The sequence below is a fragment of the Salvelinus sp. IW2-2015 genome, unplaced genomic scaffold, assembly GCF_002910315.2.
Source record: "Salvelinus sp. IW2-2015 unplaced genomic scaffold, ASM291031v2 Un_scaffold1555, whole genome shotgun sequence".
Classification (NCBI taxonomy): Eukaryota; Metazoa; Chordata; class Actinopteri; order Salmoniformes; family Salmonidae; genus Salvelinus; species Salvelinus sp. IW2-2015.
Window position 1 is genome coordinate 129118 of NW_019942986.1, and position 22541 is coordinate 151658.

General features: G+C 44.8%; 1 protein-coding gene across 1 annotated transcript; it reads right to left on the minus strand.

The window, feature by feature from the left end:
• Positions 1-56: 56 nt before the first annotated feature.
• Positions 57-22169, minus strand: LOC112071251 (von Willebrand factor D and EGF domain-containing protein). The gene is made up of 31 exons (XM_024138718.2): positions 21765-22169; positions 16533-16723; positions 14867-15098; positions 14187-14252; positions 13226-13458; positions 12708-12797; positions 12361-12523; positions 11918-12135; positions 11398-11471; positions 10985-11258; positions 10461-10663; positions 9242-10107; positions 8882-9018; positions 8584-8748; positions 8185-8289; positions 6464-6578; positions 5653-5915; positions 5058-5277; positions 4607-4741; positions 4187-4450; positions 3487-3906; positions 3256-3351; positions 3022-3117; positions 2679-2774; positions 2432-2527; positions 2223-2318; positions 1965-2060; positions 1674-1769; positions 1468-1563; positions 1253-1350; positions 57-1157 (listed from the first exon to the last, which is right to left on the minus strand). The coding sequence occupies exons 1-31, from the start codon at positions 21838-21840 to the stop codon at positions 1134-1136; spliced, it is 5400 nt and encodes a 1799-aa protein (XP_023994486.1). The 5' UTR covers positions 21841-22169; the 3' UTR covers positions 57-1133.
• Between the last annotated feature and the right edge of the window lie 372 nt (positions 22170-22541).

A 22541-nucleotide genomic window follows, 5' to 3' on the forward strand; every position in this document is an offset into this window, starting at 1 on the left:
GTCCATCCCTTACCGTATTGTATTTCAACCATTCAACGTGTTACTTAAAGCAAGTTACACATCAACTTTTTATTTTGTTTCCATATGCGTGATTTACAACAACGCGGTGTAAATGTTAAAATAGCWAATGTTTTGACCTATGTACAGTATAATGTACAGAAGTGATCAAGTATAACTGAATTGATACTTACAACAGATCTCGTCAACAGTCACAAAACAATTGCAGACAAGTGGCCCTAAAAATCAAACAAGCTAATAACATTTCCAAAGCAGGTGTGATGTAAAAAGAAGAACATAATTATTTCTCCATACATATTAAGTATGAAACAACAGTGCACAATAGTTTAGACAAAAAAACAAACACTTTCAGTACCACAATAAACCAGAGTGGAAAAAACTTAGGTCAAATCACTAACAAGGAACAAAACAAATAGAAAAGTGGGTATTAATATCATATAAAGCTAGATTGTTCTTCAATAAACCATCAACTAGTTTTTCATCTGATTCTCTTCTCTTACTCCAACATAGCCGTGTGCAGTAACACTTTTGTATAAAAGCCTAGGATAAGGACTATAATGCAGGATAAGGACTTTATGCATTAAAATACATGAATTAATGTCTATGTTAGATTACATAGTCTGGCTGCGTTTATACAGGCAGCACATTTCTGATCTTTTGCCCAATTACCTTCAAAAGAGCAGATCTGATTGGTCAAAAGATCAATTAGTGGAAAAAGATCAGACTTGGGCTACCTGGGTAAACGTAGCTTTTGAGACATCAACACGATTGGCATAAACATTTCTGAATGAATATGCAGTGTTTAAGACAGTATAATGCATTGTTTATGAATATGTTATGCATTTCTTATGCAAGGGCTTTACATCAATGTGCTACCTTGAGCATTGAGGTAGAAAAAAAACAGGGACAATTAGATACGTGCAATATATCCAGTCCCCCTGTTAATGTACAAAGATACACACACACACACACACACACACACACACACACGCACACGCACACGCACACAGGCACACAGGCACACACACATACAGGCACACACACTCCACGATCACATACTGCCTAATAAAGACTCCATTTGCATTGTGTATTTTGTAAAACTTCTGCATCTTCAGTCATTTCCCWTATGCAAGTGGGGCCTAGAAAAAAGCAAAGCGATTTTACAGTATATAATCTCCCAACAATAATTTTAAAAAACTGTTAATGAACATCCAAACTGTGACCCAATGCTCACCTTTAACCCACAGGTGACGCCAGTGTACCCGTTGCGGCAGTGGCAGAAGTTGAGCAGGACACACCTTCCCCCATTGAGGCATCTCTGCTTACAGATGGCTGTCCGTCAGGCAGAAGGAGGAAATAGTATAGAACGCAATATAAGTACAGGATAAAAGTAYATAGCTATGTATTGAAACTTGGCAATACATCATATTGAATGTGAGAAGGACTCACCGGACTGACACTGTAGGCCTTCCCATCCTGTGGGACAGTGGCAGGTGTTGGGTCCCACACACTCACCACCGTTCTTACACTTCTGCAGGCACACGGCTAAATACATACACACACACACACGCACACACACAAACAGCATTGTAAAGGCATCTTTAAATGGTGACAGGTTCAGGTTAACAGTGGTTGTACATTATGTTGACACTCACGAATGTTACACCTCTTCCCCCTCCACCCAGAGGCACAGGAGCAGGAGTTGGGCCCTACACACTTCCCCTTGTTCATGCACATGGGGTCGCACACACCTGAAAGACACAATGCAACATGCATTTTTGGCTCGATTAACATAACTGCATGTACATACTAGCTTGCTACAGGGTTATTACAATTAGGTAATTTCACATGTATTTACGTTGGAATAGGGCCTATAACTATTTAATACTGCATGCATAGACAGTGATGTGGGGTGTTTGGTTGTGTTGGGTGGCAGTGGCTCTTACTCTTCTGACACCGCTTCCCTGTGTAGCCCCCGGGGCAGGAGCACACGTTGTTCCTCATACACTGACCTCCGTTCTTACAGGGAGGGCTGCACACAGCTGGAGGGCACGGCGCACAGTGACACAGCTACAGTTATACCTCACTAAACCAAAGTACCACCATGCAATAGACTTCTGTGCAAGTTGCCGGATCACTCACTAATAATCTAGGTTACATAATCAATCTAGRTTATTGATTGTCAGTGTGACACCTATTCTTACCAATCTGRCATTGGGAGCCATAGAAGCCACCGGGACAGGCGCAGATGTTGGGTTTGATACAAGTCCCACCATTCAAACACACTGGATTGCAGACAGCTGGAGGTGAAGACAATGGAATATTGAGCCCATAGCTAAACATAMTGTTGTCGAAAAGAGATATGTTCGTCATGGGCTTCTAAGTAGGAACATGTGATGTTGATTGGCGTTACCTGAGTTACATGTTGGTCCGTACCAGCCAGACTTGCACTTACACACATCGGGAGAAATACACTCCCCTCCGTTTTCACAGTGCCTGTTGCACACCACTGAACAGAGACACACACAGACACAGTTACACACGACAACTCCTAACCCCTATACACACATTCCATTTTTTTTAGGCAAGCCGACACTGGTTTAGATAATTGTAGGGAAACATGATATACGCAAGAAAGGATCAAATGGATTATCTCTCACTGATTTCACATCTTGGCCCCACGTAACCGTAAGGACAGGTGCAGAGATTCCTGACCAGACAGGTTCCTCCATGCTGGCAAGATGGCTCACAGTTAGCTACAAACACAGCAACCAAGGGGTGTACAGAGCATCCAGTCAGAAAAGAAGAATATATACAATATTTACAATGGAGAACATATAGCCTGTACCCAGATCTGTTTGTGCCATCTTGCCAACTCATATTACATCATTGTCAAGCCACACAATGAGTGACAATGAGTTGGCAAGTTAGCACAAACAGATTTGGGGCCAGGATATAGAGTACATAGTTAGAGTTCAAATATGTGTGGGATGATATGTTTACCTTCCTCACATGTTGGTCCGCTGTAGCCCACGGGACAGACACACACATCAGGCCTGCCACACTTCCCTTGGTTCTTGCAGTCCGGTCGGCAGACAGCTGAGAAGGTAGAAGGTTAATAGAATCTACAACTTCTATGTGTAACTGAAAACAACTTATTCTAATTTACAGACATTTTTGCAGAAGTTATTTTGTAGAAACTCATCTGTCTCGTCCAACCCTGACTGTTGTTCCCACCTATGTGGCAGTTATATCCGGTATAGCCTTCTTTACAAGTGCAGGTGTTGGGTAGAGAGCACTCCATATTCCTTCCACATGGATACCGGCACACAGCTGGAAAACACCACAAACAGTTTCATGGGAACCTACAGTATACGTCCATGTAAGGATTTGAATGTTAAAAACATATGAAAAAAGAACAAAGACCATATGAATGAAAAACAGACAACAAGAGTGCTAACCGCTAACCTTTGCAGGTGAACCCATCGCCAGTGTAACCATACGGGCAGCGGCCACACTTGAAGGAGCCTGAGACTGTGGGCTCACAGGGCACACCGGAGAAGCAGGGCGAGTCCGCACAGGTCACTATGGGAGACGATGACCCCCACCTAAGGTCAGGGGTCAGGTCCACCTTGCTGCTCTGACCTCTGTTGTGATTGGTGGGGGTGGAGACTCTGGTGATAGTTTGGTCCTGGGGGCTAATAGGTGTCTTTCTCTCCACGGAGGGGACTCTCTTGCTACCCGATGAGGGCCCCTCAGTTATCCTCCTGTACTGGGAGGAGGAGGTGGAGGAAGAAGAGGAGGAGGTGGTGCCAGTAATTTCCCTACTGGAGTCTTCTGTCACTTGGGGACGTCCATCTTCTCTGTTGGTGTTAACTGGCCTCTGTTCTGTAAAACACTGGAAGTTAGAGGACAGAGCTAGAAAAGGAACTCAAATGTGATTTGTATAGAGCTAGTATAACTCAAATCACCTCTATCAACTAACMCTGAAGACCTAGCTAAATAATACTGGCATAACAGTTAGCTTTACTAGAAGCCAGCTATGAGCCAGCAATAAAACGAATGGACTAATCCCATTTAAGCCCAGATATTTAATAACATTATAATAAACACCTAATCACATGAACCCTGTCAATCATCAGCCAAGTGATCAGGTGACTCTTCTCACCTGTTGTGGTGCTTCTACTACAGGTGTGTCCGTTGCCATGGAGCCCAGGTGGACAGGGTCCACAGATGTAGCCTACTGACACGTGTGTGCTCTCGAAGCACTGCACCCCTGGGTAGCATGGTTGTCTGGAGCAGGGGGCCTGGCTTGATGGTTTAACCRTGCCAGAACCCTGGTGACCTCCTGTGGGTACAGCGGGTACAGGCACGGTCACTCTATGAATAGGCTTATAGTCATCACCCTTACCACTGGACGGCTCCGATTTAACTACAGGAGAGGAGGAGGTAGAATATAATTATTCACAGTCAGTAGAAATATATTGATAAAATAAAGAGGGTTGGGGGTGAGAGGATTGGGGTARAGAAAGAGAGATACAGAAGGAGGGAGAGAAACAGACAGGGAGAGAGGGAGAGTGGGACCCACTGCAACTCTTCCCGTCCCCAGTGTAACCCTCTGGACAGGAGCCACAGGTGAATGAGCCCAGTGTGTTGTTGCAGCCCACCCCAGGGAAGCACGGCTCTGCGGCACATTCATCCACATCCTCTCTACAGGTATGACCTGGAACACAAAAACAACATGAATGAAATCTCAGCTTTCCACACACACACAGGATGCAATCCACGAACAAAATATCAACATCTAAATTCACTGAACCAGATAAGGAAATCTGGCACTGCTTGTATCCAAACACTGAAAGAGTGGTAATAAGGAGTATGGTTCCTATAATGGAGTGTCAAAGCACAGCTTCCTAATTGAATGATTAAAAGTAAGCTCTCAGAGTCATAAAAGCATCTGAGACCCACAAATGAGCTGCAGCATTAGCATGTACAACATACAGTGTGTGTTGTAATTCTATTTCTGTCATGTACAGTACCCGTCATTCCGGGGGGACAGATGCAGGAGAAAGAGTTGGGTCCGTCTATACACTTGACCAGACGGCAGGGGTTGGGTTTACAGTCGTCTATGTCCTCCTCACACCTGTCCCCTGTGAAGCCAGCGGGACAGACGCACAGGTACTCCCCACTGCCAGGGGGGAGGTTAATGTTTGTAACACAGGAAGCTCCGTTCAGACAGTCACAGGGCCGCAGAGAGACCTGGACACACACACACACAAGGGGAAGTGTTAGTAGAGCTTAAGTTTAATTCACAAACAGTTTGAAATGAACATATAAGTATGAAGAATGATTGACAATCCGTGAGTGATTACTGCATTTTAGTTTTGAATGTCTTGCTAACAGACATACCAAAGCAACAGACGCAGAAAGACTACTACAGCGGCAGGCTGGACAATAAGGATTGCAAATCTAGAGCTCCCTCTCGCGTTAGACAGAAAAGCTGACAATCAAGAGAAATCTCTAAGAATCCCCATTCACAAAGAGTCAACAGAATCAGTCAAGGAATTTGCATCGAGAGTTTCTTATTTTTTGGAATATCCTTATTGAACAGTGTTCTCCTCTCGTTAAACCTACCTGTACAGATTCAAGCGTCTCAGCACTACAATCGTCTGTGATAGTGAACTGAAAGGTCTGCGTGGAGGAGGAGGCAGTAGTGTCAGTAGCCTTCCAGATGAGCAGGCCAGCGGGGGAGAGGGAGGAGTCACTGGGGCCTGACTCCAGAGTGAACAGCACCACAGAGCCTTCTGGATCCTGAGCCTGCAGCTGGTACACAAAGTTCTCCCCCTGGAATGTCTGCAGACGCCCCTGAGCTGACTGAAACACCGGTGGCTCATTCTCTTCCAGGAGCAGAATAGTCATATTTAGTAATAACGTTAATCATTTCATCATTAATGTCCATATCATTATCTGAGGTACAAAATATACAATTATTTTTCCTTTATTTCAACTTGTTTTATTTATATGTTTGTCTATCTTTGTAAAAATGCTCTGTTCCTAGTTTGAACCAGTTGTATTCATTTCTATTATCTACTCTGATTGATCTGGAGTGATTTGGCCTCATTTTGAATCAACACTCAAATCAAAACACAGCACAAAGAACACATTGAGCCAACCACAATTACAATACCCAGAGGCCTGAAGGTACTATAATGTCTCTGACCCCAATAACACCTTGTTCCCGATAGCACGACCAACCGCGAGCTGTAGACGTACTGTAGACCTATTGCAGAGACCATGCAGCCATGTGTGTGCTGTCGTCAGTAGTGGGTGGCAGAAAATACCTTTCAGTTTGCGTGGTATGAATTTGTATAGAGATGCTGTTGTATAATGTAAACAGCAGTTGTAGAGTAAAAGTACATTATAGGTAAGAGGGCATTGTACTTACTCTCAGCGATGGACCATGTGTATTTGGAGGAGTCTGGTCGGCATATCAGGCAAGGGCTGCTGGGATTGAGGTCTCCYTCTCCATAACACACACTGTCAATGTTGCATGTTTTCTCCTGGGGATTGATACACAGTAACAAAATGTGCATGTACACTACCGTTGAAAAGTTTGGGGTCACTTAGAAATGTTTTTGTCCATATAAATAACATCAAATTGATCAGAAACACAGTGTAGACATTGTTAATGTTGTAAATGACTATTGTAGCTGGAAACGGCTGATTTTTTATGGAATATCTACATAGGCGTACAGAGGCCCATTATCAGCAACCATCACTCCTGTGTTCCAATGGCACGTTGTGTTAGCTAATCCAAGTTTATCATTTTAAAAGGCTAACTGATCATTAGAAAACCCTTTCTTCTTTAGACTAGTTGAGTATCTGGAGCATCAGCATTTGTGGGTTCGATTACAGGCTCAAAATGGCCAGAAACAAAGAACTCCGGGATGCTGGCCTTCTAGGCAGAGTTGCAAAGAAAAAGCCATTTCTCAGACTGGCCAATAAAAAGAAAAGATTAAGATGGGCAAAAGAACAAAGACACTGGACAGAGGAACTCTGCCTAGAAGGCCATCATCTCGGAGTCACCTCTTCACTGTTGACGTTGAGACTGGTGTTTTGCGGGTGCTATTTAATGAAGCTCCCAGTTGAGGACTTGTGAGGCGTCTGTTTCTCAAACTAGACACTCTAATGTACTTGTCCTCTTGCTCAGTTGTGCACCCGGGCCTCCCACTCCTCTTTCTATTCTGGTTAGAGACAGTTTGCGCTGTTCTGTGAAGGGAGTAGTACACAGCGTTGTACGAGATCTTCAGTTTCTTGGCAGAGAATGCCAAGAGTGTGCAAAGCTGGCATCAAGGCAAAGTTTAGCTCTTTGAAGAATCTCAAATATAAACATATTTTGATTTGTTTAACAATTCTTTGGTTACTACATGATTCCATGTGTTATTTCATAGTTTCATAGTTTCTACAGTGTAGAAAATAGTAAATATAAAGAAAAACCCTTGAATGAGTAGGTGTTCTAAAACGTTTGACCGGTAGTGTACATTAAATTACAAACAGAGCATTGGCCACTTTTTGTTTGGGTGAAAAATGTTCTGAGTTCTTCAGAAGAAACTGGTTGGCATGCATAACTAGCAGGAGTGGTGCTCATATAGCACATGGGGATGTGTGRAACGTACTCCTCAGCCTGAAGTGTCTCTACTTGCGCCACATAGCTAGCTTTTTGTGTGGCGCCGATTGGTAAGACGCTTCAGGCTGAGGAGTACGTTTCACAGATCCCCATGTGCTACACTCACAGTTAGTTTTAAGAGGGTCAGGGCCCATGTGCTGGTTTTTCCTGGTGGGAAAGGGGCCTGAAATTTGAGATAGCCTGATCATCTGTTGAATGTCCCACAACATAATGTACAGTATCTGTTGAATGTTAGTGGCTGAAAAAGAACCCAAACTACGAAAAGCTGATTCATGCATCCTCAGGCTGAGAACATGTTCTCAATCAACTTGGAAAACACAAGGAACAAGGACATGAAAAAAAGGGGAAAAGTTACCTTGTTACAATTATTGAATCATTTAAAGTCAGATTCTAATCACTAAACAACACATTCTGATCATGCTATCAGAAACATTGTGATTCCATTAAAACCCAGAGAAAAAAAAACAAGAGAAACCCACCCTGGAGGTACAGAGAACGTCAGCATTGAGCGTGCAGATCTGACAGGCTCCATCGAACAGGGTCAGGATCTTGGCGTTGCTGTAACCATAGCCGTCGTTGGACACCTGCCAGGACAATGTTAATGACTTACTTATCAGTGACTACTGGTAATAAATATTTACAGAAGCTCCTACTATAAGTAAGGGTCTCTTGTCCAAGTTGCACCATCTTGAAAACATCTGGTAGGTGTGCAAACAAACCATATTACAACACTTGGCCAGAACACTGCCCTGCTGCAAACAGTACTCTTGTTTAGGGCTCTGTTATCCAGCTGTATTTTATGGGKGATTTGCTCATTCCCAAATGAGTCTGGACCCAAAACATTACTGAGATGTGCTGCATAGCGTTGTTCCACTGACTTTGATCTGCCAGCGTGCCAGGGGTCTGTCGGTGGGTGTATCCAGGTCCAGGCCTGCACTGGGTTGTCTGTACTCCAGGGGGAGCTGACACTCCAAACCTGACACATGCAGGAAGGTAGCCAGGGAAAACTGAGGTTCGTCCAGGGTCCACTCACCATCCACAAACTGGACACACGCAGACAGAGACAGGTGGGGACACTTGGGTCAGAAGTACTGTGCTACAGAAATTAATATCACAAATATGGAGGTGTGTGTGTGTGTGTGTCAGTGTGTATGTGTGTGTGATGTAGTATGGTACCTTTTCCTTCAAAAATTCACACTTGAGTTCATAGGAGTCTTTGAAGCCTTGTCCAAAGACCTGTACAGTGGAGCAGTCGCTCTGTCTGACATCACACAGTCCCTCATTCTCCAGCTCTGTGATCTCTGGAGTCTGGTCTTCACCATCCCAAACGACACCAGAAACAGACAAATGAGAAGCAAAAAAAATGTCAGCAGGTTTTTAACAAATCGCTTCACTAGGATTTTAGCAGATTACTGTGATATGTCTTTCATTTTGATGAACTATGAGCCAAACCCTGGCCTAGTGTTGACTTACAATATCTATGATTGACTTAGAGTATAGATGTGTGTTACAGATCCAACCCTCCCCTCTTCTCACCAGAGATAACGCTGCAGTCGTAGGAGCCGAACCCGGGGAAGCAAACACACCCCCACTCGGAGCACTGGCCATTCCCATTACATAGATTTGGACACTTGAGGAAGGACAACATCTCCTGGTGCTCTCCCTCTCTCCCCCTCTCCTCCACTAGCCTCCTCTCACACTCGTTTTCAAGCAGAGGCAGAGTAGCGCCCACCCAGGCCTGGTCGTCCTTTAGCTGGAGGTCGCTGACGCACATAGCCACCGCCTGGCTCACTATGGCCGGGCCTAACAGCCAGCCGCAGCCCAGGGCCACGCTGGAGTTAGCCACCGCCCGCTGGCACTGCACTCTGGCCTGGTGCTGTGTTAGCCCAGACGGGGTGGGCCAGGTGGGGGGAGGGGAGGACTCGGGCCGGGCCGCCAGCTCGTGGTCCTCAGGGAAGAAGTAGGTGAAGTCTTCCAGGTCGGACTGGCTCAGGCTCTGGTACGGCATGTTGGGTAGGAACTGGTAGGACTGGCGCCTTCCACGGCTCCTCTGGTTGTTGGCTCCATGGCTGGAGCCTGTTAGGGTAGAGCCTCTCTCTACAGGCTGGGCGGCGGTGTCCTCGGCCCGGCCGTGCTGGTTGGAGTTCCATGAGGGGTGGTCGTGGTGGCCTTTGAACAGCTCTACTGAGTTGTATTCGGCGGTGACATCCAGAGTGGGGATGATACTGTGGAGTCTCACGTTGCCGTGGTGAGAACAGGAGGAGTCGAAGCCAGGGATTGGCTGAGACCTGGTTCGCGGGGACGTGGGGYGGGACTCTTCTTCACAGTTACAGTACCTGTGAGGGTTTGGGGCGCTCTGATAGGACGGAACGGTGTCAAACAAGCTGCTACCAGGAGGGAGTCTGCCAGAAGAGAAATACATACTTATCAGTTAGGATCTCGACGGAAATACATTCAACAAATAATAATGTAACATAACCACAGCTGAAAGAGCTCATGTAAAATGTTCAATATGATTCATATCCATTGTTTGAAAGAACAGTCTCAGGTCCGGACTTTGTCGTTGCACTTGGAATGGGACAAAGCCCCTGCTTTGCAGATCTAAACAAACTGTACAGGCATAGGAATTACAATGAAAGCTGCAGTGCAATCACTGATAGGCTGGTTAGAACTATCACCACATATCTTCTTCAGATCTGCAAACTCCATAGCGTTAGGGGCCAGAGGTTGATTTGAGACTTGGCATCAGACTAACTTCCATTCAGAGATGAAGGCTGCTACGTCTTCSTTGTCCAGCACTGCGCCCCCTGCTGTGTGGAGGTCATTGTGGGTCTGTCCGTCATACGTCCCACACAGGCCCTGGGTTTGGCTCCAGTCGGAGCTGGGGGCCCTCAGGGTCAGACTCATGCCCCAGTCAGACACATCGGCACGCACAAACGCCCCCGACGAGAAGGTCATCTACAGCACAGACAGAAATGGGATTAAATCCTATTGTATTCTGTTGTATTTCATTTGATTTTGTTCTATTCTATTACAACTAAATGATTTTCTGCTTTCCAGTGCGTCGCCTTATCATCACAGTCTATATCATTTCATAATTAGCATAAACAATTGAATACCGACTTTGCACWGTAAGTTTACACTGCCTTTCTCAACACCCTATTGGCTAATGACTACTTCCTGTGGGCGTGGGCTTCAACTCTGTGACCTTTTCTTTTTCCTGCCACCACCAACTCATCGGAGGACAACTTAAATGTATTTATTTATTTATTCACTCACTGTGACTTTGCGTCCTTGGTAAGACTCAGTGATGCGGATGCCGCTCTTGCCCACGTCCCTGTTCTTCACCGACAGGTGCGGCCTGGTGTCCCCCAGCTCTCCGTTGCACATGTCGAAGGCTATGACATCACCGCCGTCTCTTGCCACGAAACCGCACGTGCACGAGGCGTGGTGGACAAGGCTCCCGCACTCCCACTGGCGCACGTGGACCTCGAACAGCTGCCGCGTGCTCTTGTACAGCACAAACGTCCCGATCTGGTAGTTGTCATACTGCCTGGAAGGAAATGCATGAAATACATAACAGTATCAGCTACTCTAATGTGTATTCATGTGATTGTTATCATATTTGCAGGCTAACATTGCCTTGACTGCATCTATCATTATGGCAGACTATAAAGGAGTGACTGAAGTACCTGCCATCAAACGTGATGATGTGAGGATCAGTGAAAGAGTAGCAGTATGCAGAGGGAACATCCGTCACTGTGATCTGAAAACACAGAGCAGATATCACATATCAGATATCATTTATTTCATTTTCACATTCAGCTATCTAGATGAGAAAATAAAGTGTATACAGTACATGCTTATATGAGTGTGTTGGCAACTTACAGTTTGTGTATGGGCACTGTGGCAGTGAGAAAATGTACACTATACAGTATATACAGCATCATCGTATATTCTGCATTGAGTGAGTTAAGTGTAACAACCTAGACCGGTCCCAGATCTGTTAACAACCTAAACTGGTCCCAGATCTGTTAACAACCTAGACTGGTCCCAGATCTGTTCATGCTGTCTTGCAAAGTTTTATGCYAAACAGTGTGACAATGACCATAGGAGTTGGTAAGACAGCACAAACAGATCTGGGACCAGGCTAATAACATCCGCCACTCTCCTCCCAACCCATCACAAGGGTGTTTTTTCCAGTTACAGTACCTGGACACTCTGTGGTGTGTAGCCGCTCCAGAGGAAGTTGGATGTGACGATGGGGTTGACAGAGATCTGTGTCGTCCTGTCCCCGTCCCTGAGGAAGTCTGTGACCGCGCTGAGGTGAACCAGGGCCTGGCTACACACCCCGTTACGACACCCCAGGCTCTGGGAGAGATCCACCCGGCACGACGACAACACCACGTCTGGACCCAGCAGATGGTCTCCTATGGAGGAACAAATATATAATTTAATGGTTGTTGTCATTGGCTTTGTTTTTGTCTATTGCGTAGGGATATCGACATGTCAATATGCATTGTCACTGGAGAATCAAGACGCTATGAAAATAAAACGTATTGCCAAAATCAGTTATTAAAAATACAACATGTTGAAGAATCTAACTTTACTGTGGTGATACTGTGAGTATGCCGGATTACTTACGAAGCCTTTACCTTGATTGTTTGTACTCAGGTGTAAGGAGAGAGTACACTGCTCTGTGGTGGAGGAGGAGGTGGAGGAGGAGGCATCGCCAGGGCAGGGGATAGGGATGGTACTCTCCACAGTCAACTCACAGTCCTTCCCATCCTCAGACACAGTAGTCACCTCTGTTTTCAACTGCAGAGACAAGTCACAAGAGAAATTCTGACTAACCAGTGACTATTTAAAACAAAAAAGGAGACACACAAACCCAGACCCAGAGAGAGAGACAGACAGGCATGCACGCACACACAACTTACACACTTTACACACACTCAAACRCCAAATCCTTGAAATAGTGTTCTCTATCTCTTTGACTTACCCTGATCCCGGCAAAGAACTCTTYGCTCTCCACTGGGGTTCCCTGGATGTCCGGCGAGTCCAGAAAAAAACTGGAGCAACTGCAGTAAATCTGACAGAGAGGGAAGGACAGCCACAGGCGTTCAAGAGGAAGAGAGGCTACAGTTCAGGATRTAGAAAAGCCTTTATAGTTGAAGCCAGGTGATAGACATGATACCACAGTAAAAAAAAAGCAACATGTATAACAAGAGATAAAAGGATGACATGACAATATACTGTAAAACTTTGATGGCCGGTGGCAGTCTAGGTTTTCAACACGGCCAGCTCTTTTGCTCTATAACCTAATCTATCACTTCAGTTTTCAGAGAGAGCTCGGAAGCTAGCATTATTTTTTGCATTTGACTGTTTTACAAGCGAGGTAGAAGCTACCCGTAACCACAAGTCTCGGATGAAATTACACTACCCTCGATCTTAACTTTTACCATTAGAGAAGAAAAATATCTGACCCYGTGTCAGTGGTTAGGGGTAACTTCTACCCACCTTGTCCCCCAGTCGGAGGTTGATCCCGTCCAGCTCGATGAAGGCAACGGTTTGGACAGTAGTCTCCTGTTTCAGTTCCTCTTTGATGCCTTGGTGGGAGAGGCGAGACCAGGCAACCACATAGCCTAGGGAGCTGTTCAGGCTATGGCCCTCGAAGCTGCACTTCAGGTAGACGATGCTTCCAGAGAGTTCTGCTAATATCACAGGCACCGCTGGGGAAGGAGGCTGTTTGGCTGGAAGGGATAACGGAGTCGTGTTCAGTAGAGTACCCCGAAGCAAAATGTTTAGCAACATATTTTATTGGACAAAATGTCTTATTGGACAAAATGGGTAGTTTCACTCAGTTTTCTTCCTACTGAACATGTAACTGGTATTTACATGGATAGAGCAGGTAATAATGTATACAGTATTTGGGTGATATGAGATGKTTGTGTATAATAGAAGCTTGGCTGAATGTTTTTTGTCCTGTGACCCACCAAGTAATCAAAATCTATATTTCAGGCAAAGATCCGGTCATCAGCCACTGCCTTCCASTGGGTCCCAACATTTTGGTCTATTTCTGTAACTCTAATCAGGGAAAGGGGCCAAACATAACAAACCAAAACAGTAGGTACCTACACGGTAGGTACCTTCTCCTATTCATAGTATCCCTTCCAACTTGATAACTTCTCGTGTGAATAAAAGTTAATTAAACCATCCACCTGTCCCCAGCCCCCCTCCTCCTTCGCCCTAAAACCGGCAGAGGGATAATTCACGACCTCGCCGAGAGATGTCGTCATGGAGACGGGGCGAGGGAGGCAGGACACACATGCTTAGCTCATTAAGAGGACCTGTGACCGGCCTGTTGCTGCATTCCACACCGCATGGCAATTCTGACGCGGATTGTTGTGGTGCCTGACTTTAACAAGGGCCTCCTATAGAGCCAGACAACACACAGTCAGGAGGCAGAGAGCTCACTCACCTTTACACGCTCTATCAACCTCCACCTCGTCAGGACCACACACYACCKCCGCAGAGTCTGACATCTCTAAATGGTGAACGATAGCAGGACAATTAACAATGGTGGTCTTAACAGTTAACACCACAGAGGTCTGAGTCACTAGCACATAAATAACAGTTTAATGAGTTACATGCAGTTAGTGCTAATTCTTTTAAKTTTTTACAGTTGTATCATGTCACCTTTATATACGCTATTACCACTATAATAATGATAACATTTGTAATATCCTATTCTAGGAGGATGTACAGCAAACACTTGTAAAAGAAACCTAAAGTAATGTCATGTTTACATTGACACATACAGTAAGAGATCAAATCATAGAGCATTGGCAATACGCTATRAAAGTGATGCAGCACTACATCGTACTGTACTTCTGGGGTCAGCCCTAATCTTTTGAATGGGCTTGACTATTATATCATCAAATTCATGAAAACACATCCGTTTACACAATTATATTTGTGTTTGTGGATGAATTGCCTTTTATGACATTTTGGCGCTGAAGACCATAGCGCTCYGTTTTTGCCCATTGAAGAAAGAAAAAACTACAAGGCTACTTCCTGGAAAATGCAGCCTCACTTTCATAGCGTACGGAGCTCCTCATTGCCTCCACCTAAACAGACTRTCGTAAAGAGCTGCTGTACCCTGTGCGCAGTAGCCCATGCAACCCTGGGTGGGCTGGAGCAGGTAGACGTAGAAGTCTCCACAGTTGCGCACGGTGACAGGGATGCGGAACAGGCAGCAGTCCTTACTGCTGCTGAGGAAGAACTGCCAGGTGGCACAGGCCGTCAGCTGCGTCACCTCCAGGGGCCGCGGAAGGCTCTCACCCTCCCCCAGAGACAGCCAGACTGGGGCCTGGGTCCCACAGTGGTTCACCTAGTGGACACAGATGAAGACAATAGAGAACAGAATAAGACTAATTTAGCCTGGTTCTAGATCTGTTTGCACTGTCTTGCAAACTTCTAGCCACTCATTGTGATAATATAACTGTCCACAATCCACCTGGCCGTGCTGCTGCTCCAGTTTCAACYGTTCTGCCTGCGGCTATGGAACCCTGACCTGTTCACCGGACGTGCTACCTGTCCCAGACCTGCTGTTTTCAACTCTCTAGAGACCGCAGGAGCGGTAGAGATACTCTTAATGATCGGCTATGAAAAGCCAACTGACATTTACTMCTGAGGTGCTGACTTGCTGCACCCTCGACAACTACTGTGATTATTATATTTGACCATGCTGGTCATTTATGAACATTTGAACATCTTGGCCATGTTCTGTTATAATTCTCCACCCGGCACAGCAGAAGAGGACTGGCCACCTCTCATAGCCTGGTTCCTCTCTAGGTTTCTTCCTAGGTTTTGGCCTTTCTGGGAGTTTTTCCTAGCCACCGGTGCTTCTACACCTGCATTGTTTGCTGTTTGGGTTTTAGGCTGGGTTTCTGTACAGCACTTTGAGATATCAGCTGATGTAAGAAGGGCTATAAATTAAATTTGATTTGATTTGATAAGTAAGACAGCACAAATATGTCTGGAACCAGGCTAGTTTATACTGGGTGGTAATAATACAACCACATCGGTAATGATTGGTAGGGGCGCACTTTGCAGGCAACAACTGCAATATGACACATGCTTTGGGAAGAAGAGGAAGCTGACACTCTGATGGATCCTTCAGTCTGCAGCCACAGCAGGCAGCCCAGGGAATGAGGAACATCTTTCTCTCGCTCTCTGTCTAACCATGTCTCTCTCTAACCCTATCTCTCTGTCTCTCTCTAACCCTGTCTCTCCCAGTCTCTCTCGAATCTCTCCTGTCTCTCCTGTGTCTCTAATATCTCTTCCTGTCTTTTGCTCTCTTTGGTCCTGTGCTTAATGCCAATTGAGTTACAAACAATGCAAAACTAAAGAATAGCACAGTTGGTTAGGAGCCGTAAACGGCAGCCCCTCCGGCGCTTGTAAGATCTTATATCAGTGGGGACAATTTTTTTCGTACTAGTTCTGACTGAGGCATGGCATCTTGCTATGAAAGACCACCTAAACATTCGGTCTTCAACGGGGTCCGGAGGGAGGCACTGACATTTAAAAAATATTTCCTCGGCGTCAAAATAAATTAAAAGAGTCCTCTATCCATCGTTTTTGGAATTTTCAATGCTTTCTGACTGTCTATCTTTCATTTCGTCGATTATTAGCGAGCTGGACACAGTCAATAAACGGGTGTTAGCGACACGTAGGGGAATGGGGTGACCTCCATACATTGTAACATGCTTTGAGCCCTAGAGAGAAAAAGTACAATAAAATGAAATGTATCATCTGTATTTACCTCCACACATTGTGTGGGCATGCTGGCGGGCTTGTCAAAGATCTGGAACTGGTACCAGCCTGGTATGAGGGAATGGTCACAGATGAAGTCCTGGAGGGCTGACTGCTGCAGGCTGCGGGAGCTGAAACTGGTGCTGCGGTATGGGTTCTGGAGCAGAGAGTGACCCCCCGGAGCACATTCTGGGGGCAGCACTGAGGATAGACACAAGCAGCCAAACATGTAGCACGAACATGATTGAATAAGGTGCTGCTGTGTTTTCCCCTCAAAGCATGTACACACGCACGCATATGCACACAATTTGATTTGAAGTTACCGATCCCAAGTTACCCCCCCAACACACACAATCAACTGAATTAGCAATGAAACACTGTCAATACGATGTTGCAACCATGTAATAACTAGGCATAGCCTAATCATAGCAATTGTAAAATAGGAGTTATGGGATTATGAGACAAATTAATGTTGAAAATATGTTTATCTTGGTGATCTTGTTTGTACTTTTGTGCATAAAAACAACATTTATTTGGAGAAATTAAACTCTTAACAAAACAACAATTTTCTGGAATTGGAACGTCTAGGAGTTGTGACTAGAGGGAGTAAAACTACGACTGGAAGTTACTTTTCGCAGCAGGTTAGGAGAGCATTTTAGCTAAACCTAACCTTTTTCTAACCTTAACCTAAGTCTCCTAACCGGCCACATTAATCATCTTAACCTGCTGCGTAAATGATCCTAACCTGCTACGAAAAAGTCACTTCCGGTCGTAGCTGTACTCCCTCTAGTCAGAACAAAAAATGGTGACATCATAGAGTGACACTGACATTCTAGGTGCATCAATTAAACAATTACTTGACTAAACAACAAAGTACTGTACTTTCAAAATATTGTTAAAATAGTTAAAATAACTGTTTATAACTATGGAGGATCATAACCCTTTCCAGAGTAACGCCTTCACACCTGACTCAACACAAGGTAAGCATTTTATGTTCAATTACTATTCCAACCTCTCAAAACTGTCTGTTAGCTTTTCAGCTCTCTAACTATCTATGCTTTATGCTTTATTATAAAGTTAGTGTAACAGTATAACTTTAGACCGTTCCCTCGCCCCGACACGGGCGCGAACCAGGGACCCTCTGCACACATCAACAACAGTCACCCACGAAGCGTCGTTTACCATCGCTCCACAAAAGCCGCGGCTACTTCAGTCTCAGAGCAAGTGCCGTAACCGATTGAAAGCTATTAGCGCATACCCGCTAACTAGCTAGCCATTTCACATTCCGTTACACTCACCCCCTTTCGACCTCCCTCTTTCCGCAGCAACCAGTGATCGGGTCACGGCACAATGTAACAGTATAACTTTAGACCGTTCCTCCGCCCCGACACGGGCGCGAACCAGGACCCTCTGCACACATCAACAACAGTCACCCACGAAGCGTCGTTACCCTTCGTTCCACAAAAGCCGGGCGGCCTTGCAGAGCAAGGGGAAACCTCTATCAAGTCTCAGAGCAGTGAGTAACCGATTGTAACCTATTAGCGCGTACCCGCTAACTAGCTAGCCATTTCACACCCGTTACACTAGCATGAAATTATCATTTTGGATGACAGAAATTACAAGGCAAGAGGCATAATGACTTTACAAATGCATTTATTATAATATCCTGACAAAAATATTTTGTGAAATCAAAAAGATATCTATCTGTTTCTTTCAGGAAACAGCCTGCTGGCAGGGCAGGTAACTCTGGTCATAGATCACAAACCCTAYGGTTGTWACAGCCCATTTCCAGCAGCCGCCTAATCATCCCAATCTCCTTCATTACCATCTTTATCATCACCCTCAACCCCTTCTTTCTCATCCTCAAACCCATCAACATGCGATCTATGGCACATTGTTGTCTACCAAAGATCAGCCCCCTCAGCCACCACCAGTGCCACAAACCTGGGCCGTATGCCCCCGCACCAGGTTACATCTGTGTTGCTGCACCAGCACCTGCAGCCAACATTACCATGGCACCTATTGACACAACACTGAACACTGGCAATCCAGCTGTCCCATTGGAGGAGGCTACAGGAAGCCCTGTGATGGATGCTACTAAAAAGAAAGCGGAGGAAGCAGAGCAGGGAAGAGGGGAGACAACAAAGAAGACGGCCCTCATTGGAGAGGTTGGTGACAGTAGTGATGGCGTGAACAGTGAAAAGAGGGAGGTGAAAAGAGGGATGGTGAAAGGAGTGTAGGTGAGAGTAACCCTAGTCCTGTGAAGTGTGCTGTAAAGGAGCTGGTCCAATGTGCAAGGAGCGGTGCTGCAGATGGAGGTGGAGACAGAACAGGTTCAGACATTTCCTCATCCAGGAAGCAGAAAGGTAGCGTTAAGGGGGGTAAATTTGGGGCGGGGCCTACCCCAAAGGCTCCCCAACCTCCAAGGAGSCRTCTGGGTCATCAGATGATGCAGTCTGTTCAGGTCTTCCACAAACTTGGGGTAAAAGCCCAGACATCCAATAAGTCCAACCAGTCCATTCCCAATGAACAAATGACAGAAKAAAATCTGCTAGACTTTGATCTGCTAGACTTTGAGACGATTCATGTTACCGTAGCAAAACTAACTCCTCAGTGGTGTAAGTAAGAATACGAGATGATGTAAATACTATTGGACATGTATTTTGTGTATCTTTTCGTGAACTATAGTGATGCACGGGATACTACAAAAGATGGTAAAGATGGTTCACGTCTATGTTTTCTACATTGACTGTCACTGTACTACATGCAAGTCACGGGCAGTCATGTTTCACTAATTCATTGATTTACAGGGAAGTGTTATTGTCAAATCCACTATGCAGAGTGAGGAGATCCACTTTGAACGTGATTGTCTTCTACTTCCCCTACATCTATGTTGTAATTTAATGTATCCAATGACAGTCTCAGCTGGGAGYAGTCAGAGTGGAAGTGTCTAGTATGAAAGAATCCGTTACCAAACATGGCGTCTCCAATATTGATCAGGAACTAAGTCGTAGCCAAAGCTAACAGCCTTATTATTTCTAGGCTTCCAAATCAAGTAGAGACACTTCAGCTCTGGCAGGATGTGACTGCTAATGTCCATGTGCTCCGTTTTAATATATGCCTTCACATGAGAGGTATCATCAAAGGGGGAAGGAATATGAGGTACTTGCTATTCAATGGCATGTGGTAAAAAACTGCTGTGGTGATCAGAATGTTGCTTACGATAAGCATGTTAAAAGCAGCATCAAAGACAGTCTGACTTCTCAGTTTAGGGTGAAATGTGAAATTAAAACAGGAGGGAAATAATTTATTTGGAGCATACCGAAGCAAGACCCTTGGGTGTTGGACAGAATCTAAATGAAAGACATCCTCTCGAAACTTTGCTGAGAGGGACAGTAGGCCTACTGCAAATACAGCTGTTCTGAAGCAGGAATGTTTGGTAGTTGCCACAGTAACACCAGCTGTGTTCACCTGAGTAACAATTCTGACACCACAGTCAGGTAATGGTGGAGCAACATTGTAAAAACATTCTCAAACGTGCTACTGATGCTCTTGATTTTATGTAGGTCTGTCCGTTACAATGTATCTGGCATAAGAGCAGAGGATAAAAATGAACTTTCAGTTCAATTACCAACAACACTTATTACAACAAGATCATGGTAAATGTGTTGTTTGAACGTCTTTTAGAAGCATAACCACAAAACAAAAAATTATGAAGCAATCAGAAATTGCTTAACAAGGAAAAAGTGTACTTAGGTCATACTACCATCAAATAGGATTACTATTAATTGCAAGCCTAACAAAAATATAATATAATCATGATTTCTCAAGTATTTAATATCAAACTAATTTGATTGTCTTCAATATACAGGACAAAATATGGGCCTAGATTCTGCTGTTCTTCCAAACATTTCCACAGAGGCCTACACCTCTGGAGGTTTTATCCAGCCATCTACTCCATTGATTGATTATGTCTTTACTCCACACCCTCAGCCCTTTCCGATGTTGCTTATTGGTCCAGCCTGGCCCTCACCGCCATACCACTGTGTTCCAATCATGGTAGGTGCTGCTATACCTCCCGTGTCTATGGTTGATCCCAGCATCCCCTCTACGGTGATGAAAGGAGAGGAGGATAAAAGGCAACCAGCTGTTAGGTCGAGGGCAAAAAGAGACCCTAACAGTTTCACTCAGAAATATAGGAGACTGATGACGGTGATGGGCAAGACTGGAACCAAAATTGACGACGCCTCTTATACAAACTATCAGAGATGGGACGGTTATGTGGTGAATCTTCCAAGTCAGGCAATTGAGGCCCAAACAGAAGAGGTGGGTACCTCTGACAGAGACTTATATATGCTAATGGTTAATGAAGAGCAGAACAGCACGAGGGAAAATAAAGAGGAAGACAAAATGAATAGAGAGAAAAAGAGAACTCTAAAAGTGAGAGCTGTGGGACTTAAAGGCCAACATGAGATGAGTTAGAGGATTCCCAGCCAAGTGAAAAGTCATAACCCCAACTAACTATGACATAGTGACGACAGTCGGACAAGCCGTTGCAGGTGACGACAGGAGCTTTCAGAGCTACCCTATCATCGTTCACTCTCAGCAGCGCCTGGTCAGTCCGTCTCTCTTCAGCCAAGACGGGAACTCTCATAGTCAATGTCCTGAGATACCCTTCATCACCATATCCCTGTCAGAGTGGGCGGCCCTCATGGACACGTGTCTCTTCCCACCATGGCCACAGGGTTCAAAGGCTTGTGTGGTTGGAGAAGAAACAGACAGGCTTGGCCCCTGCTGCCTCCAATGACAGGTCAATAGACTGCCATAGCAATGAGAGTCGTAGGTATGTGCCCTTAGATGACAGCACCTCGATTAATGAACTTTACTATCAGTATGCATGCCACAGATTTACACCATTCTTACCAGATGGACAGGACTAACGAATGGAGAGAGCAGGTACAAAAAAATCACCCGAGACTTTATCTGGCTGTAATAAATTATATATTTTCAGCATTAAAAACGGTATTGTCACCTTTTCTTCCATAGCTTTGCTACATTTATCCCCCAGTTCATAAAGTAGGCCTACTGTTTTCATAATATTAATCGTAACCATGTCCGTTGAAAAAATAAGCTTGAAACCCATTGATAGGCTACAGGTAATTTTAGCACTTAATTTGAAGGTCTACATAAAATGTAGTCCTAATTTGGCATGATCAATTAATTACATTGGCATATCACTTACCTGTTTGACAAAACGTTGTATTGGGGAGTAAAATTGTGAGGAAATAGAAAAGATCCAAAACTATTTTAAGTTTCATTGCTCACGACCCAATGTGAAGCCTTCCAATATGACCACTGACAGACCACGGTTTTACAAAGGTCCTTGGCTCCTCGATGGGTATGCTCAGCTCAGTTCAGCTGCCTTCGGTTTTTTATTAGCCTACAAAAAAAAGAGTATGGATAGGCAGAAATAAGCGACAATCAAAGACACAACCGAGAGTCAAAGAAAGTCCGTTTCTAAGAGGTTCACAAGAGCTGATAAAAGCACTTTCCCCGGCACACCGGACTGCGGCGCGTGACCGCAAACTCCACGAGGAATAGCAGCATCATATTAGGAGGAGCGTCCACGAACCTTATCTCCACCGAATCTACAGCAGCGACTGTTTGGACAAGGACAAGCGATAACAGGATTAAAGTCGGGGACTATTCAGCTGCATCAACAGGAAAGTGGTCGAGTCGTCATCATCATTGTGGTCATTCATTCACTGAGAACTGATGCAGCTTTCAATTTTGAGCAAATTTAAAAATGGTAGGCTTAAATTAATGGAATAAAAGTAGAATGTATGCTTTTTTTGTTGTTGAAAATAACGGACTGTTATTACAATGTTTGTTCTTGGTACAGTGTTATTAGTCATTATTGATTTTTCCTCTGGACTGTAATTACCACTCAACAAACTGAACTCTACCCAAAACACATCATTTTGTCATCGGTGTTGCTGCTGAGTGGATGACATTGTTG